A 25,885-nucleotide genomic window follows, 5' to 3' on the forward strand; every position below is an offset into this window, starting at 1 on the left:
GGAGCAGCGGCTCCCATGCAGGCAAACGTGGCTCTCACACAGGTGTCCGCTGTAGTATGCCTGTATGAACAAGGCCTTAGTGAGCAATACATATTGCAGAGAACCTGGAAAATGATGAATGGAAACACTTTATTTGGGCTTCCATGTGCAGCCTCAATTTTGCTTGAGGTGATTGTAGCCGTATCAGTGCATTTGCGGCAGAAACAATTGAGTACTGTCCGATACTTTTTTTATTCACACTAACAATTTTGAGGACAAGCTTTTGGGCGCGTCACACTGCGGTTTTAGATCGGCCGGTCCTTCGGTCACGAGTTTGGTGAGAAGGTCCGGGGTCTGACGCTGCGGGCGTGACGTATTGTTGGTCGCGGGATTGTCGCATGTTGAGGGTGGCGATCGTGTGTCCGTGATACTTTTTTTTTTTTTTTTTTTTTTTTTTTTTTTTTTTTTTTTTTGCACTAACAATTTTGAGGACAAGCTTTCGGGGAGTGTCCCCTTCCTCACCAAACTCGTGACCGAAGGACCGGCCGATCTAAAACCGCAGTGTGACGCGCGTAACAATGCGAAGCGCTTTACAAAATGAAGGTCGACATTACAGTTCCAATACAATTCAGTACAAGAGGAAACAGAGGGCCCTGCTTGTTACAGCTTACAATCTAGGAGGAAGGGTTGAATGATACAAAAGGTAATAGCTGTGGGGGGATGAGCTGATGGAGGAAATGGCGGTTATTGGGTAGAAGCAGGATAGGCTTCTTTTAACAAGGTTTTCAGGGATCATGTAATGAGTTTTTGGAGCTGTGGAGAGGGATCACTTGGCTGTTGGTGCCAGCTTAGCTGGTGCCTCTGTCTGAAGCTGCCAATTTGCCATGTGATGAGGAACAGTCTCAGGTGTTGATGGCATGTACAGTTTCTGGAAAATGCCTGATTGACATGGTCAGCTAGTGTAAGACAAAAGGACGTTGTGCAGGATTGTGACCCAAAATATCACTTTTCTCATTCCAGGTTACCATCCTGTGCAATATCTTTGTCTTTCGGTCAATTGAACTTGTTGACCATGCTTATGCCTATTAGACTAAATTTCCCAGAAACTGTATATGCCATCATAACCTTTGATACTGTACCTCGCAACACAGCAAATGGGCAACTCCAGTCAGAGGCACCAATAATTTGCTCTCTTTAAAGCTCAGTAAGCTCTGACATGACTCTGTAATAATAGCAGAGCACACGCATCACCTAATGGTTGAGGTGTGTAAAATCTGATTCTGGTTACAAAACTCAAGGCTGTGACTGTATTGTGCTACTGAGCACCCTGCTACGATAGTGTGCATGTTTGTAAACGCAGTAGAGCGCTCATCCATGCTATGCTAGGGGCACACTAAATGGTCGGAGGGTCCCAGCTTATATTCAGGATGGAACAGATCTGTCAGGATAGTAGCATTCAGCCAGCCCTTAAAGTGGTTATAAAGTCACAGCTATTGAATACTTGGGTTACTTTCACACTGATCCACTGCAAAATTGCATAGGTGGTTTTTGCTGCGCTTTCTGAGGTTTTTAAAGGACATGTGACTTAAAAACTGCACCCAAAATGCTTCTCAGAGGCATTTTTGAGGCATTTTTCAGGTGGTTTCCATTGATTTTATTAGGAAGAGGGCTTTTTTTCTTTAAAGATGAATGTTGCTTGTAAACTTAGTTGATTTTAAATGCTGTAACTTGTGTGAGATGGAAGGTTAAATTTCTCAAAACATTGTGTTCTCTTTCAGGGCTATTTGAGGTGAGAAAAACAAATGAGAGCTGCTGGCTGTTGTGACTGGTTCTACAGTTGCACTTCATACTCTTCTTGAAAGCAGCCTGATGAAGACTAAAACACAGGCGCTGTGTGCACTTCTATGAAAAGCAGAACGGATATCACACAAGCAAGAGTTACGAGAAACCTAGCTAACAAGTGGGAAGCCTCACTTTTGTCATTCACTGCATGTGCTGCTAGTAAGTCATGTCAGAGCTTACAGAGTTTCAAAAAGGGCAAATTGTTGGTGCCAGCATAGCTGGTGCCTCTGTGACTGAAATTGCCAATTTAGTTGGGGTGTCACCAGGTACAGTGTCAAAGGTTATGGCAGCATATACAGTTTCTGGTAAACCATCGTCTGATCATAAGCGCAGTCGACATGGTCAAGTGACCAAAAGACAAAAGGACACTGCAGGATTGTGACCCAGAATAAACTGCTAAAGTGACTGCAGAGCTCAGTCTTCCAAAGCAAAAACTTAATGGACAAGTTGCAATTGCCAAACCACTAATAATATGAAAGAGGTGGTGCAGCACTCTAAATTGTGGACTGTGAATGGAAGACTCTAATATGGTACAAATTGAGCTTCACACAGTTTCCAGGTGTGGGTTTTTTTTTTGTCAAAGCTGAAGAAGCTGGCTACCATGCACTTTCCTTGGACGCAACAATTGCCTAACCTAAATCTCATAGTTGATATTGTCTAAACCTTGTTCTCCAAAATTGACCATAGTGGCACTTTCTTTCCTTTACTTGGTGTTTCCATGACTTTGTATGACCCCTGTACCTTGTAACTGTCTTTTTAAATAAACTTATTAAAACTGTCATCCTGGCTTTTATATATTGAAAGTTCTGTTAGACTAAATTTATTTGATGCTGATCTGTTGAAAGTAAGGGACATGGTCACATGTGGGCTTTGTTTAGATCATGGCTCTGTTTGCACCACAAGTAGTAACTTAGTTGCTGTGTAGGGGCCCAAGTTGTGCTAAAATGTTGTGGCTAGACTAAGTGATGCTAAAGATCCTTTAGCATGCTTGCTCCTGAGCCACATGTGTCTGGTGCATGGCTTGACCCTGACCCTAACTCCCTTCTTTCTGGCTGTGATTTGAAAGCAGTGAGGGGGAGATACCTGGAGAGCTGATGTGCTCAGGTAAGTGTAAGGGGGGGGGGGGGGAGCTGCACACGGAAAACGTTTTTACCTTCTTGCCTAGAATGCATGAAGGTAAACAATCAGCCTTTAGAACTGGTTTAACATCTGGTGGCTGTTGCAAGTGTTTAACTTAAGGGTCGGTTCACCTTTAATAGATCTCTACGAATGAGGGAGCTTTATTTTATAAAAAAAACTGCAGCTTTGTCTAAAGTTAAATGCCCTATAGGTACAGCTCACTTGCATACCTCATGAAGCCTGATTGGGGGGAAAAACTCCCAGGTTGCTGAGTGAGGCCTAGTCATTACTGGTCACCTCCACCATCACAGGGTGAGCTTTCAAACCCTGAGCTCAGAGCTGGGGGGGTGAGGGGGAGTGAATGAGGAGGTTTGAATCAAAGATAATTACTGGTGGTGGTGGAGGAGAGTTGTAGTGACTGTTCCTTTTTGCAACATCCTGGGAGTTGAGGTTGACTAGGTATGCAAACTACTTGCACCTATAGCAAAGGCATTCTGTTTTAGTCAGAGCTGCACAAATTGCTTTTAACTAGGGCCATTTACCAGAATAGGCAGTTTTTTTGTTTTTTTTTGTTTTTTTTCCTTAAAGCAGTGTGACTGGCACAGAACTTCAGCACTGGCCAGCCACAGACTCCTACAGTAGACAGCTTACATCAGCAGAGTATTGTAGCCTCTGCAAATATTCTCTGCATCTTCCAAATTACAAGTTATCATGTAACTACACAACAGCTGCAGGAAAAAGGCACTTGGGATTAAAAAAAAATTAGTGGCATGATTTATGTGAATGAAGTATAATTTTAACACAGCTTTGTTTAGTATCACTTTAACATCTAATACATAATTCCAGGTCTACCACCACATATCAATGCTCTTGCTTTTTGACCCTATTGGCACAGGTTTCCCAACTTTTTTGGTTCCCACCTGGAACCCATTCCCCCACAACTTACTACAGTCACACTCTTGCTTTATTATATCTTTAACTCATGTTTCCTACCCACTGAAGCATGTACTAGTCATCAAATTTGAGCAGCCTAATGCGGGCCATAGATGAGATGAAAAACGACCGAAAATCAGCCAGTTTTCGGTTCATTAGTGCGGTAATCGGTAGGCCAATTTTCGTGTGGGGTTTTTTTTTTTTACCTCTTTAGATTATTGGTCCTGCTGGAAAATAATTGGCCAAATTTGTCATTCTGACTATTTTCGTGGCAATGATGAACAAATTTGCTGATCTTTTTCCGATATTTAAAAATGCGCATGAGCAGTGACATGAAAGAAGGAAAGGAAAAATAGAATATGAATGAAAAGAATTTCAGTCCAATATTATATTTGACATTTAACAGTATAGCAACTTTGTATCTGAATAGAAACATCTGTATCTGAAATGGATACAATGTTGAAACTTTTTCTTTGCATATTCGATTTCTTTTTATTTGTATTCTATCTTCATACTATTTCTTCTTCTGCATATATTCTATATAATTGCCGGCCGTAGACGGGACGAAAATCAGCTAGTTTTTTTTTTTTTACCAATAGTGGTAATGTCGGCTGCTTGAACGACCGATTCTTCTTTTTTTTTTTTTTTTTTTTTTTTTCAAAAAAAGGCTGGTTTTCTCACTGTCTATGGCCTGCTTAAGACTTATTTTGCTTCAATAATTTTGGAGGTAAATAAAACATATCTGCAACCTTCTGATCTGCTACCCTATGACAGCCAGCAGTATTCTCAACCCCTTAGCAGTCTGGCTACTGCCTGCTTTGAAACTGTCCTTCCAAAACTCACAAATTGAGTTGCTAACTGCTAAAACCAATAGCTAATACTGTGTACTCATGCTCTTACCCCTTGTTCACATCTATGCGACTGTGCGGGCCACATTTTGCACAGGCACGAGAACCCATTCATGTGAATGGACTCCCCTGTCCGTGACACACAGGGAAAGAAGTTCCTGTACGGTAACTTTGGTTCCCAGTACGGTTGTATTTTCCAGTGCGGGCGATGTGCTATTAGAATTAATGGCACCTGTCTGCGGGGGGTGTGGCTGCGCTGATTTTCGTGCAGATCCGCAGCGGCACCACCTGCACAGATGTGAACCTAGGGTTATGCCTTTAATATGGTTTACCAACTGCTCCTCCCAAAAAAAATAGCCTCCCCAGCAATGCAACGGTTTTAGATGTAACTCTAGACCCTAACTTCTCTTTTGGGCCCTAGATCCAATCACTGCAAAGCTTCCCACCATGAAGTGGTTGTAAACCTCAGTCATGAAATCTGAGCAAAGCATATATCTGTACTGTACTTGTCTATCTCCAAAGCTCTACATGTTCTGTTATTGGCATGAGTCACTTCTCAGAAGTTTTCCCAACACGTGAGAGAAATTTGTGTTGGGGAAGGGTGTTGAGAGCTCAGCACACAGCTTAACTGTAAACAACATGTAAAGCACTGAGCACACTGTTGGCGCTATATGAATCCTGTATAATAACAGCTCCTGTGTGGAGGGGGTGGGTTCCTTTTCTTCAATTAGCTCTCACAGAACTCTAACTGCAGCTCCCTGCCCCCACCTCTGTAACACTGACAAATGCAGAAGGATTTTTACCTAAAATCATCCCTTTTAAAGGGCTTATGTAGGAGGATTAGTTTCAGCTCTGTGTACTACCTGAGGCTATTGACTTCACTGGGTATATGAGAGGGTTTACAAGCACTTTAGGCCTTGTTCACATCATATGTGCAGAAAACTGAAGGAAACGTGCAGATTTCACTTGCAGAGATCAGATTTCATGCACACTTCTGAGTTTTATACACTTTGCAGATTCCTGCACAGAAAAAAATCTGCACGATACTAGTGTGTGGTGTGTGAACAGGGCACATAGAGAACAGTTGATTTCATTGTGCCCTTGCAGAAAAAGGGACATCTCTGCACCATGGTGTGAACAAGCTCATTAGTGACAGCTGGTGTCAGTTAGTGTTAGTGACAGAGCCTTTAGCCTGGGATCACACTGATGCGGTGTGTAATTTGCAGCGGTTTTTGTGCAAATTCTGCGCTGCATCACAATTGCCCCCCATTCATGCGAACCGCTGTGGGTGTGTATAACAACCCAAAATCAGTCCACAAAATGTAGTCCAATGTGCAGAATCTGATCGCATGGATGTGAAAACCCATGCAATCTGATTCTAGAGTGGATGAGAAATGGAGGCCTGCACCTTTTTTGGTTTGATTTGAGCCATACAAAATTCATGGCTCAAATTGCATGTGATTTGCACAGGAATGCGGTGTGAACACACGCGGTATGTCACACAGGCTAAGTGTCAACCCAGACTTAAAGTGGAACTAAACACTCCTATTGGTTTCAGCTGCCCTCTTAGCCTCTGATCTGCAGTTGTTTTGGTGCTCCATCTGTGATCTGTTATGACACCAGCCAATTGATAATATGACAGTTTGGTTGAGAGCACAAACAAATGTCAGTTACATTCAGGACACTTGCCAAGAATAACTTTTTTTAAACTGTTAAATTGATGGTTTTACGGGAGTTCCACTTTAAAGTGGAACTCCCATATCTGCCTCCAGGACTTCATTCACCAAAGACAGAACTAACACCTGTTGAACTTGTCAGAAAGGCTGTGTCCTTGACACTTCCTGTGAGCTGCATAAAAGGATGTCTTCATTCCTAGCTATCTTCTGTAAACTACCAATTACCCTGTATGTAATGGAGATTAAAGGAGAAGGACATGTTTGTAGCTCATATCAGGAGGGTGATAACCATGGTTCCCTCCATAGATACTGTGGAGTAGTGATATAGCCACCTACGGACAGGAAGTGTGTTATTTGCAGGATTACTAGGAGAAAATAAAGCAAGAGAAGCTTTAAAAAAGAAAAGGAATGCAGCCACTGCACCAAGGACTATTTCAATGCTATACATTAAATTTTTGGTTCTGGGCTTAGATACACTTTGCTTACCATCAAGCAGATAAATTGCTCAGAACACACATTTAAAACTGCCAATAATAACCATTATAATGAACTGGAACTGATTAAATCTAAAGCTGTGCCTGAATGAATCTCTGCCTGAATCAGAATAATGTGAATGGAATGAAAGAGACAGCAGTGTAGGAGCTTTGTAATCAGCAATTGCCACCTCTGAAACCACCATAGATTGTGAAATATTGGGGTTGATTTAACACATCAAACCTACCCTTCTTGGTACATCACACCCCCAATGCTTAGAAAAGAAGGGGAGCCACTCACCGTAATAAATGGACAATAAGATAAAATTCTGGCACAAAAAAGGTTAAATGGGCATACAGGTAATAACACAAATAATGCCTATAAAGTCCATATGTATACGTTTTTAGGGCTCTGTGTACACTGCAGCTGATAAACTCGCGTTCAGGAGCTTTTCTGCGTTTTTTTTTTCAGCAGCCCCTGAACTCTCACTAATGTTTTCTTATGTGTCCATGTACACAGCGTCGTTTACAGTCGTTTGTTTGCGTTCAGGAGTAGATTTTATCAGCATTTCAAATGCGTGTAAACGCGGCTAACCGCGTTTATAAGCTTTTTTTTAACTGTTCCATATCCAAATGCTGTCCAGAGTTTTTTTTCATCATTAGAAATGCATGCAAAGCGTTTTCCATGTATTCAAATGGACCCGGTACACCAGCGCAGTCATTCCAAGTTTTGCGTGAAGGAAAAAATGGTAGAACGTGCGGCATTATGCTCATGATGGGATCCATAGTGTATACAACCAGGAAAGATAGGTAATCTCAACACATACTGCTCTCTGCTTCTGCTCTCTCTATTTCTCTCAAAATGTCTGAAATAGTTAAATTTTTTACTGTTTTCAGTGCATTCTGGGCATTTTGGAAGGTCTCCTGATGTTATCTTTAAAAAATGCTTCTAAACGCAAATGCGCATAAACGCGGTATGCAAACGTGGCTAAACATGTTTTTTAATCTACATTTTCCAGCAGTCAGTTTCCATCATTAAGAAGTGTTTTCCAAATGTCCCGTGTACATGGAGCCTTATGCAGGCCATACATGGCTTGAATTCCGAACAAATTTTTGTCCGAAAATTGAAAACGTTCGCTCGGTAATTCGATGGTGCCATCAATGATTTCGAAAATCGGCCAACCAAGTCATAAAGTTTACCCCATATAACAGGTGAAACATCTATTCCTTCCAGGTCATGGCTCATGCGCATATTCTTTTCGGAAAAACGATCGTACGATTTGACCATCATTGAGATGAAAATCGGTTGTTTTTCACGAATTTCCCAACACGCCTGATCACCGAAAAAGGGAGGAACCACGAAAATCGGCTGATGCAATTGACCCACTAACAGTGCAAAAATTGGCCAATTATTCTTAGGTCCAATTTTAAAAAGAAAAATCAGTTGAATTTCAACCCATGTATGGCCAGCATTAGTGTGCTTGAAGGTCACAAAGCGGCTGCCATCCTGCAGAATATGCCAGCTCTGTGCAGTAGGAAAGATAGAGAGGAAGGAGGCGCCACTAAGTGCAGTATTTAGTAGACTTTAATATCACACAATAAAAATGCACTCATAAAAGTAGGTGAATAACAAGGACATCTGCATATCCAAGGGGGGGAGGTCTCTCCATCCCACGGGAGCCACCAGAGGGTCTGAAATTGGGGATGGAGATCAGCTGTTGCTTCCGTTATTGAGAGAAGGAGAAGAAGCGCCTCTAAGTGCATCATAACACTTTATTAAGGTTGAAAGGTAAAAGCACTAACATGGTTGAGGTTAATATAAGCATAAAAAACCGTAGTAAGTTGTAACATCGGTCAGATGGGTGTACAGGGTGAAGAGCTGTCATCAGAATGGAGGATGGTGTAGTCAATGTGCTGCTGGAGCAGTGTAGTGGCTGGAGGGAAACAGCTGAGGAGCAAGCTGGTGTACACGTCCTCCCTTCAGAGCCGGGTGGAACGCAGCGGCGTTGTGGCTGTGATGACGCCAGATACCCAGAATGCACTGCGACGCATTTCAGAGCATGCGCTGGCCTGCAAAGGCGGAAGTGCGCTCCTTTATCAAGCAGGGCTACGGTTTTTTATGCTTATATTAACCTCAACCATGTTAGTGCTTTTACCTCTCAACCTTAATAAAGTGTTATGCTGCACTTAGAGGCGCTTCTTCTCCTTCTCTCACCCTACAGAGTCTGCTACAGTACTTGTTAGAAGCATTGCCCTTAGTGCCATACGAACCAACCCAAGTTCATCCACAACACCACCAGCACCCTACACCAGGTTAGCCCAGGACTTTGTACAGTTTTGCGCTGATCATCCCCTTCATCTTTCCTGACTTGTTTGCTGCTTCTGTTATTGCCTTCCATATAAATAAACAGCCACAGGAGTATCATGTCAGGCCTGTAGAAGGAGCTAGAGGCTCCAAGTGCGTAGCCTCTTGTCTCTGCTATCCTCTTCTGGTCCTCTGTGTTCCTCCGGTGACATCATGCTGGTTTGGCGGGGCTGTTCCTACTTTACACCAGACTACCTCCCTGGCTCCGATCCCCAGCATCAGCATCGGACTCTTCCACTGGCGGCTCCCAAAGGATGGAGAGGAACCCCCCCCCACCACCTTGGATATGTTGATGTGCTTATTAGCCACCTACTCTTGTGAGTGCATTTTTATTGTGTGATATTAAAGTCTACTAAATACTGCACTTAGTTACACCTCCTTCCTCTTTCTCTCACCGTAATAAAAGCCAAATTGTACGTTTAATAAGTAGTCAGATCCACAATTATGCCACCTGGTACTTCAAACTATAAAGCATTTAACTCCTACACTGAATTTATTCATAGAGTGAGTCTACAAACAAGCTCTGTGTGGGAATGAAACATGTTAGTGTTTAGAAGTACCACTAAATTAAAAGTTCTACTAAACTTAGGCAGCCCATAGATCAGGGGTGTCAAACTGGCAACCCTCCAGCTGTTGTGAAACTACAAGTCCCATCATGCCTCTACCTGTTGGAGTCATGCTTGTAACTGTCAACCTTGCAATGCCTCATGGGACTTGTAGTTTGACAACAGCTGGAGGGCTGCCAGTTTGACACCTGTACCATAGATAATTCAATTATTTTCACTTTCACTGGTGGAAGAAAAGAATATCGCTTTATTTCCCCTCAATCAACACAGTCACTGTTGATTGGGGGGGATGTCTATTGAATTCTGTGGCAGGAGGGGGGTGCAGGGAGCCTTCCTGGGTAGCAAAACACAAAGATTACTGACAGCGGCTATAGTTGCTGGCAATAATCGAATATAAAAGAATCCGACAGCCTGGTTGTACCGAAGTCGATCAGCTGCATTTCATTTGATCCATGTATGGTTGGCTTTTATTACGATGAGCAGCTCCCCTTCTCTTCCAAGGATTGGAGTGGCTAGTGACCATTGGGATACATTTGGCATCGGAGGAACAGAGTGTTAAGTTCACTTTAAAAAAAAAATAATAATTTGCATATTTTTTTGCAGGTAAAAAGGTGAACGTATCCTTTATTATGCCTGCAGCAATTTATTCTTAAAATTTTGTTTTCTTTTTTACTCATGTGAAATTGTTCCGTGTTTCCTATGTACAATGCTTCTAATATTGGTCAGTATTTGTGTGTGGGTATCATAGGTATGAATTTGGCTTGTTCAGATATCTATTATCTAATGCCTAAGGCCCCTTTCACATAAACGGTCCGATCAGGTTCACCTATCAGTTTTTCAGGTGGACCTGATCGGACCCTCTATCTGCCCCATGGACCAGCAGATGTAAACAGACTTGTGCCCATTTACACCCGCTTACCTCTGAGACGTTCCAGTCCACTAAAAAAAATGTGAATGGGGACCCTTCGATGGATCGGAGGGCAGTCGGGTGTAAACGGTCAGCGGAGTCTGTTTACACCTGCCAGTCCATAAAGCAGAGTGGGCTCTGTCCATGTCCACTATGCATAAACTGACCTGTCGTCTGCCCACTCTGCTCCAATCAGCAGGGGTTCCATGGACAGATCCCCTGCTGATCATAACAAAGTCCATCCCATGTGAAAGGGGCCTAATGCATTAAACAGTGACTAGATCAAAACTTTCTAACCCACATAATGAAAGTGTCAATGTTTAGATTTGCATGTTATGATCATATTCATATTGTACTTTGTCAAATTTTGTACTCTTGAGCAAAATTGTCCCTACTGTTTGACATATTTTTTTTGCGAAGGTGTAATTTAAAGTATACTTGCAGCCATTTGTTTTTATTTTTGTTTGGTTTTTTTTTTTTAAATATTGGTTAAACTGAGTAAAAGTTAGAACCTTTTGTCATTTTTTTTTTTATTGGTAACTGTTGTCCAGTGGGGAGATATGTTAAAAACAACTGTCACTGGGACAGTATGTAAGGGCTGATTTTGCTGGCAGGGACATAACCAATAAAAATGTTTTAGTAGAAGGGTTGAAAGCACAACCTCTGTCCATTTTGTTGCTGTCTTTGGTCCTATTCATAAGATCTCCTCTGCCAGTGACAAATTCATATCTAGGACAGAATTTGAGAGGAAACCTATAAGGGCTTCAGACAGCAACAAAAACCTGGCAGAGATTTTAATTCTTTACCACTCTATCCAAAACCAAAAAAAAATAAATTTTTGGCTGGAGTTACACTTTAAGGCACAAATGCTATATTGTATTTGTGACTGTAATACTAACTAGAAAAGCTATAATTTCTGGGGAAATTGTGGGAAGTGTTCTTGCCTCCTCCAGTAGTCTACTCTAGCTTTTGTCACTCTGCTGCCTGCTCACACACCTGGGTTCCTATGGCAACTCACTCTACAGCAAGGGCAGAGAAGAGCGGTTAAAAACAAACTGCTCCAACTTGCTCACTTCACTGGCGGTTGCCATCTTCAAATGGTTGTAGTTTAAAAATTATAAATCCTACACTGAAGAGCTTTATATTGTGAGAATCACAAGACCCAGACCTACATTTTGATGCATAGTATGTCTCTAAAATATTAAAAATGAAGGCACAGTCGCAGTTTAGAAATTGCCCTTCAAATTTGAGGTGGCTAGAGTGGAGTTTCAATGAATGTCAATGGGAGGCGTGAGTTGCAAACAAATGGTCATATTGTGAAAACTATCAGGACTATGGCTTAGCCGTGGACATTTTTAGTGGCAGCAGGGATAGCTGAACGTTTTGATATAAGATTTGTGTAGGTGGGCTTGAAAATGAGGGAGTGATGGCAGTTTAGAAATCATGTCCTGATTTTTCAGCTCACACTCTAGCTTTTGTCAGGTCCCACTCTAGTTTTGAACATTCCGACATTCATTCCTATGGGACCAATTTCACCACAAAAACGCTGATATTTCATGAACCATTCAGCAAAATGTTCCACAAAGTAATAGCACACCAATCGGGAACAATCCGCACGTTTCGGTTTATTACTGTGTATGTAGTGTAAAAACTGTGGGAGGAGTTAGGGTGGTAAATTTGGCTATAATAATAAGAATATATATGTGAGATAACAGTATGTGGTCTTGCCATGCAAGAACATTTAAATAAAAGGGAAGACAACATAAATGTTATGAATTTTAATTCAGGTTGCAAAGTTAAAAGCCATGTACAAACATTTTAATATATCTGTACCCTTTCACAGCAGATCAGTCTCTGTTCCATTGAAGATGTTCAGAATTCATCGATTGTGGTTATCTCTTCGCCAGCCAAGAACACAACATTTTGGGACAGATGCTGGTACCAAAGGGAAGGGAGGTAAGTATAAGTTTATTATGGGGGTTCTTTGTAAAATTTACAAAGGCTGAAAATCTAGCATTTTTCTATGGATCGTATTGTAATATTTAAAGTGTTACTAAACCCATGACCCTGTATTTACTATATCCAGTCTTGCACAGTAGACAAAACATGGAAAGTAAATATAAACTGCTAAATACCTTTTCTCATCAGCAGTATATAGCAGTCTTGTGACCTCTATCAGTGTCCGGCTGAGCATTGGTTAATCTTGTAGGAGGAGTTTTAATTCTCTTCTGACTGTCCTATGGGGCTGCATGACCCCTGACCCTCTGCTCGGACAGCGCTTAATGAACCTGCGCCGATCACATGCACCCTCCTGAGAAGAAAAACTCTAGTAATACACACCAGAGCATGTGGAGACTTGCCATGCTGCTCTGTACTATGGCAGATGGACTGGGGACAGTAACAGAAAGGGAGGATCAGAGAAGACAGGATCAAACAGCCTTTTTACACAATGCAGATTATTAATCCCTTAGATTCCACAGTGAGTATAACAAGCATGCTTTGCTGCATATACAGACTGATTTTACTGTTGAGGGGTGAATGGTTGCAGAGAAAAAGTTAATGTAGTAACAGCTGTCAGTAGGTATTGGGAGATCTTGACCATAGGTTCCATATGCTTGAAATTTAAAGTGAACCTTAATTAAAAAAATAATTTGCTCTGTTATAGGCGGCATCTAGAAATGCTAATTGTGCCTAAACAGCTCCCTAAAATATTTACCTTTTTGTCTTTAATCCTACCTAAAACATAGCAGTACAATTCCAGGAAAGTGAGGGTGCCTAGGCACTCCTGTACCTACAGCTATGTCTATAGTCTGAATCCCAAGCAGTGTGTTTGTGACTGCTAGTCTCAGGAGAGTTGAAGTGAGATTTGTTGATGGCAATACTGTGCTGATCACTGTTCTTGTTGGAGAGGAAGAAAGTCCTGCCTCTACCAAGATGGCCACCTCAAAACAGAGTAGAGCAAGGTATGGTGAGTCAGTATAGATCAGCTGCAGGGAAACTATAGGCAATGCTGATGACTAGTCCTTTGTCTTTGGCTTGGTTGTTTTGGGCACAATTCCAGCTTTACAATTAGCTGCAATCCTTTTTTTTGTAAGGCATGACTTGGATGTATAATGTAAGCCATATTAGGAAAACATATAAAGAACTAATTAGAATTAAATAATACAGATAAATATTTAGATACCATCACCACCAAAGAAGTGATACTGCTCAACCACTTCCCCTTTGGGGAAGGGAATCCCTCCATTCACAATGCCAGCTTCGGATTCACACTGCAAATACACAGCTATGAGGCTATATGCACAGGAATGCCTAAGCACACCACACATACAGTCAGGTCCATAAATATTGGGACATCGACACAATTCTAACATTTTTGGCTCTATACACCACCAAAATGGATTTGAAATGAAACGAACAAGATGTGCTTTAACTGCAGACTGTCAGCTTTAATTTGAGGGTATTTACATCCAAATCAGGTGACCGGTGTAGGAATTACAACAGTTTGCATTTGTGCCTCCCACTTGTTAAGGGACCAAAAGTAATGGGACAGTTGGCTTCTCAGCTGTTCCATGGCCAGGTGTGTGTTATTCCCTCATTATCCCAATTACAATGAGCAGATAAAAGGTCTAGAGTTCATTTCAAGTGTGCTATTTGCATTTGGAATCTGTTGCTGTCAACTCTCAAGATCAGATCCAAAGAGCTGTCACTATCAGTGAAGCAAGCCATCATTAGGCTGAAAAAACAAAACAAACCCATCAGAGAGATAGCAAAAACATTAGGCATGGCCAAAACAACTGTTTGGAACATTCTTAAAAAGCAGGAATGCACCGGTGAGCTCAGCAACACCAAAAGACCCGGAAGACCACGGAAAACAACTGTGGTGGATGACCGAAGAATTCTTTCCCTGGTGAAGAAAACACCCTTCACAACAGTTGGCCAGATCAAGAAAACTCTCCAGGAGGTAGGTGTATGTGTGTCAAAGTCAACAATCAAGAGAAGACTTCACCAGAGTGAATACGGAGGGTTCACCACAACATGTAAACCATTGGTGAGTCTCAAAAACAGGAAAGCCAGATTAGCGTTTGCCAAATTACATCTAAAAAAGCCTTCACAGTTCTGGAACAACATCCTATGGACAGATGAGACCAAGATCAACTTGTACCAGAGTGATGGGAAGAGAAGAGTATGGAGAAGGAAAGGAACTGCTCATGATACTAAGTATACCACCTCATCAGTGAAGCATGGTGGTGGTAGTGTCATGGCGTTGGCATGTATGGCTGCCAATGGAACTGATTCTCTTGTATTTATTGATGATGTGACTGCTGACAAAAGCAGCAGGATGAATTCTGAAATGTTTCGGGCAATATTATCTGCTCATATTCAGCCAAATGCTTCAGAACTCATTGGACGCCGCTTCACAGTGCAGATGGACAATGACCCAAAGCATACTGCAAAAGCAACCAAAGAGTTTTTTAAGGGAAAGAAGTGGAATGTTATGAAATGGCCAAGTCAATCACCTGACCTGAATTCAATTGAGCATGCATTTCACTTGCTGAAGACAAAACTGAAGGGAAAATGCCCCAAGAACAAGCAGGAACTGAAGACAGTTGCAGTAGAGGCCTGGCAGAGCATCACCAGGGATGAAACCCAGAGTCTGGTGATGTCTATGCGTTCCAGACTTCAGGCTGTAATTGACTGCAAAGGATTTGAAACCAAGTATTAAAAAGTGAAAGTTTGATTTATGATTATTATTCTGTCCCATTACTTTTGGTCCCTTAACAAGTGGGAGGCACATATGCAAACTGTTGTAATTCCTACACCGTTCACCTGATTTGGATGTAAATGCCCTCAAATTAAAACTGACAGTCTGCAGTTAAAGCACATCTTGTTTGTTTCATTTCAAATCCATTGTGGTGGTGTATAGAGCCAAAAATGTTAGAATTTTGTCAATGTCCCAATATTTATGGACCTGACTGTACTAGGAATTGCACTGCCATTTTTCAGGAGAAATTCGAGAAAAGGGTACTTTTTTAGAGTACTGCTCATGCACAATAAACATTTTCAGATGTTGCTTCAAAGTGGTTATAAAAGCCTGCTAGAAAGGTGTGAGGCAAAGTGCATTTGGTATCACTCCACCTGAGAGGAAGCATTGGCTTATGTGTTCCTGCTCCCTCGACCTGCTTCCTCCGCTTCCGGCACCTGCTCGATGCATCCTGATGTTCTGGGATGGCAAGTCTGCAAACCCAAATTGCAATCAATGAGTTTCTGACCCTAGGCATGTTCTTCCCTGGTTTGAGGTCAAAGACCACATCAGAGGGCCACAGGTTGAGCACCCCTGCTTTAGAACCACTTTAAAACTGTAAATGTTCACTTTTTGAGTCCAGATCCACTTTAACACAATTTACAATATTAAGTTAGCAAACTGATAAAATTGCTCTTTTGTCTCATAACGTTTTTATTTTTTAATTAGAAAGTCTTCGACATGGTATGGGTGACAAAATAACTTGGGATAACATCTACTCCAAACATTCCCACAATGGATTTTCACATTTCGACTGGTTTTTCGGTTATGAGCAACTGAAAGGTCTTCTACTCTCCCTTATTAATGAAATTGCTCTGGATGAGCACTCTGGGTCACCAATACGTGTGTTGGATTTGGGTTGTGGTACTTCAGATGTCGGAGTTGGTTTATTTTGTGACTCTCAGCTTCCACTTCTAATATCCTGTATAGATAACTCTGCTCCTGCAATTCACACTATGAGAAAAAGCCTTCTAACAGAAACACCCATTGTGCCTGCACATCAAGATTCCCATCTAGAATATTTAGAAAGTGATGTTACTCACCTCCATGCTTTTCTGTCTGGCAGTGTGTCACTTGTCTTGGACAAAGGGACCTCTGATTCTCTGCTGCGATCAGGAAGTGAACAGGCTCAAAAACTGGTGTTGGAATCCCTACGGGTTCTGAAGAAAGGGGAAAAACTGGTTCAATTCACTGATGAGGATCCAGATGCCAGACTTCCTTTTTTGGAAAAACTTGGAGCCCAACCAAATGTGACATTCCATGACCTAGGACTTAATGATGGAGTGACGTATTATGCATATATTGTGACAAGACCCTCATAAGCAACACTAAATCAGTTATTTTGTTTGTTTATTGTAAAAATAATGACTTGGTATGCCATTTTACATTAAAGGAAATCTTTATAGAGAGAACAAGTTGCTTTAATAATTTATGTTTGCGTTGATATGAACTAAGCTCGTAGATCGGAAGTCAGTAAAGAGTCAGAATTTGTATTGCATACTTCTTCAGTGACTCAGAAATGTATTGAAAGAAATTGTTTATTTTGTTTTAATCCCTTTTATATAATCAAACAAAGGCATTGATTTACTAAAGGTAACTAGGCTGTTTAGTTTGCAAGAGAAAATTGGCCCAGAGTTTAGTGAATGTAAAGGTTCTTTGTTTTGCAAAGAATATTCAATTCAATGCAAGAAAAATGACAAAACAACACTTTTGCTTGCACATGACTGGATGATGGAAGTCAGCAAAGTTTCACCTCATTCACTAAGCTCTGGGAAAAATTCCATTGAAAAGCACTTACAAAGTGAACAACCTCAATGTATAGGGCACTTTCACACTGGCAGCTGGGTTGTGGTTTCACTGCACTGGCTGTCCAACTGAATTCTAACATTACAGCCTGGCTAGGCTGTTCACATGTCATAGCTACGATGCTTTGCTTCACAGCTGCGGAAATTTTAATTTGGGCTGCGGAATTTGATGAGCGGTACCACCTGTCAAACTCAGTCTTTGTGATCAGTGGGTTCACTCCACAACCAAGAGCCCAATGCTTGGCACGCAGTTGCAATGCGGTCCTACAATGTAAAACTGCCGTGTGGCAATAAAGTTGACCACAGCAAAACAGGCCTCATGAGTGCTTCCCGAATGCCTACCAGCTGCTGCTATACTGCCCTCTGAAGAGAAATCCACCCTGGATGGCTTTTCAGAGGGTAGTAAGCATTACTGCCTGTCTGAAAGAGCCCCAAATGATCCTATTGTGGATCACCCTGGCTGTTCAAATTCTATTCTTCTGCAAGCTTGGCGCACCTCCCATGAGGCCCTTAAGGTGAAACTAAAGTTAAAAAATAAAAACCTGCAAACAGGCAGGCTCTTTGCAATATGCAAATATGCAATGTCTCTTCTGTAATAAAATACATTCACCTGCCTGTGCACAGCCCCTGTCAGGGCTCCGGGTATGACCAGAGGTGTGTGTACTGACACAGGAAAACGCAGGCTTCAGATATGGTATAAATAAGACACTTTATTAAGACTAACAATACAAATATAAACGCAGTGCACCAAACCCCAAGCTAACACAAATACATACAACAAGGTGAAACAAACCCAAACCTAAACTGATATAGATACACAGGTCCATACACATATAGAGCACAACGTAGTCAGGCAGGCCGGGTCGATAACTATCGGGCAGGTAGGTACAGGAGGAGCAGGCGGAGAGTAGTCAGGTCACGAGCCGGGTACAGCAACTAACGGACAGGTAGGTACAGGGGGTCAGGCAGAGAATGGTCAGGGTCACAAGCCAGGGATCAAACAGGAGAAGTCAGCAGAGTTCAGGACCAGGCAGGGTCGGCAACAAGTCAGGCAGAAACAGGAACAGGAATGCAGGTTACAAGATACAGGGGCCCATGGAAAAACACACACCAAGGCACAGACTGCAGGTCTGGCCATCCCTTAAATACACCTGCAATCAGCCCCAGGTGATGGCTAATTGCCGAAGTGAACCTCTGGTTGTTGAGAGCACCCGCTGGCCAGCCCTGGTACTGCAGCCCACAAGGCAGGTGAGTCCCACCACTATTGGTAAGTCCATTCCTGACAGCCCCCCTGTATAATGTACACTGAGCTTCGCATGCCCAGGTCAGCTTAGATTATGGCACACTGCCTGTGCGTTAGGATACCTATACTCCTTTGCGTGCACGGGAATTACGTCATCCCACGCCAGCCAATCAAGACCAAAAATAGCCGAGGAGAAACTGCCGGTGCCTGCGAAACACTTCAAGGGTATCAGACCGTTGGAACTAAGGTAATATTTTTAACCTTTAATTCTGCTTTAAAACACCATGCAGCTTCGGTCTTCTAATCAAATCTGTGTTCAAGTGGAACTCTAATCATAATAATACCAGATATGATGCCGTTTTTTTTTAGTCCACTTTACTAAGTGTTAATTCTGCCAATAGAAATATTATTTTTCCACTTCCTGTAACAGACCAAGCTGTGAAACCAATGTAACAGTTACAGGGGTTGGGACAAACCATGACAGAGGTGCTTACAAAAGTCATTATATTTTTTTTTATAACCAGTGGCAAAAAAAAGTATGTGAACCCATTGGAACTAACTATTGAAGGAATTTATTGCAGTTCACAGGTAAAAAGTAAATCCAATGTGTTTCAAGGAAAATGCCTCCCCCTTCATCAGGGCTGAAACAGTGGATAGGCTTGGAATAGTGGTGTGATGCAATTTGAATGCCTATAATGAGTTCAATCATTTAGGGCCCATTCACATTATATGTTGTGACTATCTGCACCTAATCAACACCAGTCATCACAAGGATACAAAGAACACAATTGTTTTTTATGTCCTTTGTTCACACTACAATGCTGGTGTAATGTGTGGTGCAGAAAAATGCTGCATTTTTTTCACAGCGCATTGAATGGCGTTACAGCACAATGCTCTGCAGTGTGAGGGACTTGAAAAGAGTGTAACTTTGTACACTCTCAATAAAGTACAAAAAAAAATTTAATTTGTGCGTTTTGCTGAAACAACAACATCAAGATGCCCCCTCTCTGTCTAGCAAAATGGGCACCATCCAGAGGGATTTGAACAAACCCATAATCAGTTCTGCTTTAGAGCATTTTTTTAAATTTGCACACATATAAACAGCATTATTTACTTAAAACCCACAGAACTTGATATATTTTCTGAAAGCAGAGGCCCCATAGAATAAAAAGATAGCAGTTGTGCAATTGTTTATCAAACGCATATTTTCAAGGGGAAAAATATACAAGAAAATATTTTTAGTGCAACTACACACATAATATATAATACCCACATTTTTGGTAAAATATAAAAGATGAGGTTGCGGTGAGTAACTAGATACCAAACATACCAAGTCTTAAAATTGCATACACCTGTGATATAAAAACTACGGTACCCAAAAATCTCCATAGGCAATGCTTTAAAAGCCTTTACTGCTCAACAGTTTAGAAATACCTTCAAGCTACAGTGCTAAATACTGCTCTCACTCAGATATTTACAGTGATACCTGCACATGCACTGCACCACACGTGATACCTCACATGTGTGGTGCAGTTGTGGTTTACATACAAATACAAACCCTATGTGTGTGTTTGCACTTGTGGGTGTGTGCATGGCAGGGCAATTATAAAACATTTATCTCTTAAAAATTTTTTTATAATTCTATTTTTTTCATTTAACTTCTTACATTTTTTAATTTATCTTTATTGCTATCACAAGGGGGTTAACAAACCCCCTGAATTAGAATATGAGAGTAGTTATTTTTCTACATGGGGATTATGGGTGGATTTTTGTGAATACACATGCCAAGGACCATACTTGACCTATTTCTGAAAGGATTATGGGTATAGTTATTGTTCTACATGGGGATTATGGGTGCATTATTGTGGATACATATGCCAAGGACTATAGTTGACCTATTTCTGATAAGAACATGCATGTAATTATTTTTCCACATGGGGATAATAATAGGTGGAATATCATGTTTTCACATCCCACATAATACAGTTTACCTTTTTAGATAAGAATATGGATAAAATTACTTTTATTTATGGGGGCAATATCATGGGTACACATCCAGCATAAAATATGTAACCTTTTTCTTATAGGAATATGGGAATTATTATTATTATACAGGTGCTATATTGCGCGAACAGTTTGCACAGTATTTTACAACATGAGGGCGGACAGTACAGTTAGAAATACAATTCAATACAGGAGAAATCAGAGGGTCCTGCTCGTTAGAGCTTACAATCTAAAAGGGAAGGATAAGTGATATAAAAAGGTAATAACTGGGGGGTATGAGCTGATGCATAAAATAAATTTACAGTTGTTAGTTGGAAGAAGAATAGGCTTCTCTAAAGAAAAAAAAATATTTTATCAGGGATTGCTTAAAAGTGGAAATTAAATATTTCAATGAGTTTCTTACACCTCTACTGGAATTTTGGACCCCTCTTCTTTCGCCAATTGCTCCAGGTCTCTCAGATTGCAAGGGTTCCTTTTCCCAACTGCTGGTTTGAAATCTCTCCACAGAGGCTTTTTGGGATTGAGATCTGGACTCATTACTGGCCAGCTCATTATTCTCCAGTGCTTTGTTTAAAACCATTTCTGGGTGCTTTTTTGACGTGTGCTTTGGGTCATTGTCCTGCGGTAAGACCCATGATCTCTGAAGAAGACCCAACTTTCTGGCACTGGGCTCTACATTGCACCCCGGAATTCTTTGGTAGTCTTCAGATTTCATAATGCCATGCACGCGGATAAGACATCCAGTGCCTGAAGCAGCAAAGCAACCCCAAAACATCAGTGACCCTCCACCATGTGTGTTGTAGGGCCTGTATTCTTTTCTTTAAAGGCCTTGTTGCTTTTTTTGAAAACAGTAGAATGATGGGCTTTACCAAAAAGCTGTAATTTTGTTTTGTCTGTCCACATTCTCCCAAAGGGGTTTTGGCTTCCTCAGGTAAGTTTTGGAAAACTCCAATCTGGCCTTTTTAGGTTTCTATGACAGCAGAGGGGTCCTCCTGGGTCTCCAACATAGTGTCCCTTTTCATTCAGATGGCGACGTATAGTACCCTCAGCTTGAATTTGTCTAGAAGTTGATCGAAGTTCTTTAGTCACCATTCAAAGAATTGTTTGTTCAATCTTTGATACCTTTTTCTCTTTTGTCCATGTCCAGGGAGGACACAGGATCATTAAAATCTCTGGAGTTGGACTTGTAACCTTGAGATTGTCCATGCTTTTCCACAATTTTTGTTCTCAAACCATCAGACACCATTTTAACTGGTTGCTGGTGAGATTGCTATATTGTCAGCACCTGTTAATTGATACAGGCGAGTTTAATTACAAATTACAGGAGCATCACAAACATGCAATTATTTATTACAATTTTGAGAAGGTACCAATAATTTTGTCCAGTCTATTTTTAGGGTTTTGCGTGGAATGTGTAAAACTTGGCTTTTTGTTTCTCCACTTTTTTGTGTCATACCAATACAAACAAAAGAAATAACATGAGAATGCCTAAACATTTGTAATTGCAATGATTTCCTGGGCGAAGTGGTACATTATCTGACAGAAATGCAGGGGTGCCAATATTTTTGGCCATGACTATATGTTACATGGGATGTGTAACCATGATACTCTACCCATAATCCCCACATAAAAAAAATATTTATACTCCACTTTTAGGCGATCCCTGAAAAAACTTTTTTTTTTTTTTTTTAGAGAAGCCTATTCTTCCTCCACCTAACAACTATACATTTATTTTCTGCATCAGCTCATGCACCCCCCCCCCCCAATTATTACCTTTTGTATTACCTTTCTGTCCCTTTTCGATTGTAAGCTCCAATGAGCAGGGCCCTCTGATTCCTTCTGTACTGAATTGTATTTCTAACTGTACTGCCTGCCCTCATGTTGTAAAATACTGTGCAAACTGTTGGCGCAATATAAAACCTGTATAATAATAATAATTCACATATTCCTATAAGAAACAGGTTACATATTTTATGCTGGATGTGTACCTATGATATTGCCACCATAATCACCATAAATAAAAGTAATTTTACCCATATTCCTATCTAAAAAGGTAAAATGAATTATGTGGGATGTGTAAACATGATATTGCACCGATTATCCCCATGTGGAAAAATAATTATATGCATGTTCTTACCAGAAATAGGTCAAATATAGTCCTTGGCATGTGTATCCACAATAATGCACCCATTATACCCATGTAACAAAATAACTATACCCATAATCCTTTCAGAAATAGGTCAAATATAGTTCATGGCATGTGTATACACAAAAATTCACCCATAATCCCCATGTAGAAAAATAACTATTCTCATATTCTTATCAGAAACAAGTCAAATGTGTTGCTAGGCATGTTTAAACTTTATATTCCACACATTATCCCCATGTAGAAAAGGAACTATACTCATATTCTTATCAGAAACAGGTCACATGTGTTCCTAGGAATGTTTAATCATGATATTCCACTAATGTTCCCCAAGTAGAAAAATAACTATGCGCATATTGTTATGGGAAACCTGTCAAATATGGTTCTTGGCATGTGTATCCACAATTATCCACCCATAACCCTCATGTAGAAAAATAACTATGATCATATTCTTATCAGAAATGGGTCAAATGTGTTACTAGGCATGTATAACCATGATTTTCCACTCATAAGCCCCATGTAAAAAATACCTATACCCATATTCTTATCAGAAAAGAGACAAATGTATTCCTAGGCATGTTTAACCATGATATTCCATCCATAATCCCCATGTAAAAAAATAACTATACGCATATTGTTAGCAGAAACTGGTCACATATGGTCCTTGGCATGTGTATCCACAAAATTCCACCCATAATCCCCATGTAGAAAAATAGCTATTCTCATAGTCTTATCAGAAAAGTCAAATATGGTTTTAGGCATGTGTATCCACATTATTCCACCCATAAATCAATTGCAGAAAAATAACTATTCTCATATTCTTATGGGAAAAAGGTCAAATACATTCCTTGGCATGTGCATGCACAATCATCCACCCATAATCTCCATGTAGAAAAATAGCTATTATCAAATTCGTATCAGAAAAAAGTCAAATATGTTCCTATGCATGTTTAGCCATGATATTCCTCCCATAATCTCCACATATAAATATAACTAAACCCATAACCATTTTATATATAGGTCAAATATGGTCCTTGGCATATGTATCCACAATAATCCACCCATAATTCCCAAGTAAAAAAATGCTATTCTCATATTCTTATCAGAAATAAGTCATCTGTCTTCCTAGACATGTTTACCCATGATATTCCACCCATAATCCCCATGTAGAAAAATTATTATGCCCATAATCTTTTCAGAAATAGGTCAAATACGACGGTTTTTGCAATGTGCATCCACAATAATACACCCATAATCCCCATGTAGAAAAATAACTATTCTCATATATATATATATATATATATATTTTTTTTTATTATTAGTTTTCAATGTATCACTTTACACCAATAAAGTATCAAAACATTCAAAAATAAACAATTTCCTTATAAATCTTCCCTCTAAAAACCCCACCCTCCCATTCTTCACTCCCCCTCTTCCCCATTCTACTCCCTAATTTTTTTCCCCTTTATCTCCCCGAGCCTCCTCTCTTCTCTTCCCTCTCAAGGCACCCTTTTCCTTCTTCCTTTCTTGTTTATTCTCTATTTTTCCCATTTCAGCTATTTTGTTTATTCTTTAAATTGCTTTTTAAACGTATCCCATTTCTCCCACCTTTCTCTGAACCTCTCCATTCTATCTTCTTCCAAGTGGTAGAGTTCCTCCATCTTATACACATAGTCAACCCTATTTATCTTATACACATAGCCAACCCTATTTATTTTTGGTACTTCCTGTTCCTGCCAAAATTTAGGTATCAATCCCTTTATTTATGAAATTAAATACCATCAAGTTCTTATATTTTTCTACTGTAGTCTCAGTTTTATGGAATAAACATGTGCCTGGCTCTTTTGGGACATTTACCCCCATTAACTCCTGAATTTGATTAATTATTTCTCCCCAATACTCCTGAATTTTGGGACACACCCACCATATATGTGCCACTGTGCCCTTCGTCCCACATCCTCTCCAATAGAGATGAGCGAATCGAACTCGGCGAAGTGGAATTCGTTTCGAATATTAGGAAACTTTTTCCAAAAATGGCGGCGACATGTGCGGCGACGGAGCAGGGATCTCTGGGAAGGCGTGCAGACAAGGCGCGCTGACCCATAATGCATTCATTCATGACATGTGATCGCATTAGCCAATCAGCAGCCAGCCAGCCAGCACTGTGTAATGGTGGAGCTATAAATTGCGGCCATCTTACAATTCTCCATTTGCCTCTGGTCATTCAAGAGAGACAGATCTCTCTGTATTAGGGACACAGAATCGTTACTTAGGGACACAGAATCGTTACTTAGGGACTCAGAACCGTTACTTAGGGACACAGAACCGTTACTTAGGGACACAGAACCATTACTTAGGGACACACAATCGTTACTTAGGGACACAGAACCGTTACTTAGGGACACAGAACCGTTACTTAGGGACACACAATCGTTACTTAGGGACACAGAACCGTTACTTAGGGACACAGAACCGTTACTTAGGGACACAGAATTGTTACTCAGGGACAGACACAGAATTGTTACTCAGGGACAGACACAGAATTATTACTCAGGGACAGACACAGAATTGTTACTGAGGGACACAGAATTGTTACTGAGGGACACAGAATTGTTACTGAGGGACACAGAATTGTTACTCAGGGACAGACACAGAATTGTTACTCAGGGACAGACACAGAATTGTTACTGAGGGACAGACACATAATTGTTACTCAGGGACAGACACAGAATTGTTACTGAGGGACACAGAATTGTTACTGAGGGACACATAATTGTTACTGAGGGACACAGAATTGTTACTCAGGGACACAGAATTGTTACTGAGGGACACAGAATTGTTACTCAGGGACAGACACAGAATTGTTACTCAGGGACACAGAATTGTTACTGAGGGACACAGAATTGTTACTGAGGGACACAGAATTGTTACTCAGGGACAGACACAGAATTGTTACTGAGGGACACAGAATTGTTATTGAGGGACACAGAATCGTTACTCAGGGACACAGAATTGTTACTCAGGGACACAGAATTGTTACTCAGGGACACAGAATTGTTACTCAGGGACACAGAATTGTTACTCAAGGACACAGAATTGTTACTCAGGGACAGACACAGAATTGTTACTGAGGGACAGACACAGAATTGTTACTGAGGGACACAGAATTGTTACT

The 25,885-nt window shown here is 40.8% G+C and overlaps 1 protein-coding gene across 2 annotated transcripts; it reads left to right on the plus strand.

Moving 5' to 3' along the window:
• The first annotated feature begins 1,689 nt into the window (after window positions 1-1,689).
• CSKMT (citrate synthase lysine methyltransferase) lies at window positions 1,690-16,927 on the plus strand. 2 transcript variants are annotated; one of them, XM_089652889.1, is made up of 3 exons: window positions 1,690-1,980; window positions 12,555-12,664; window positions 16,182-16,927. In XM_089652889.1, exons 2-3 carry the CDS (start codon window positions 12,577-12,579, stop codon window positions 16,832-16,834), a joined length of 741 nt encoding a protein of 246 aa, XP_089509015.1. In that variant the 5' UTR covers window positions 1,690-1,980; window positions 12,555-12,576; the 3' UTR covers window positions 16,835-16,927. The 2 variants fall into 2 exon arrangements, with proteins under 2 accessions (XP_089509015.1, XP_089509014.1); XM_089652888.1 differs by having other exon boundaries at window positions 1,694-1,980; window positions 12,552-12,664.
• Window positions 16,928-25,885: the final 8,958 nt, after the last annotated feature.

This window comes from Staurois parvus, unplaced genomic scaffold, assembly GCF_062004578.1.
Source record: "Staurois parvus isolate SC_StPar_1 unplaced genomic scaffold, SC_StPar_1.0 ptg000694l, whole genome shotgun sequence".
Taxonomy (NCBI): Eukaryota; Metazoa; Chordata; class Amphibia; order Anura; family Ranidae; genus Staurois; species Staurois parvus.

Bases quoted from the DNA above. Each gene is read 5' to 3' on its own strand.
- CSKMT (XM_089652888.1), top strand. The intron at 12,665-16,181 runs GTAAGTATAAGT...TTTTTTAATTAG, and splicing joins TGGTACCAAAGGGAAGGGAG to AAAGTCTTCGACATGGTATG.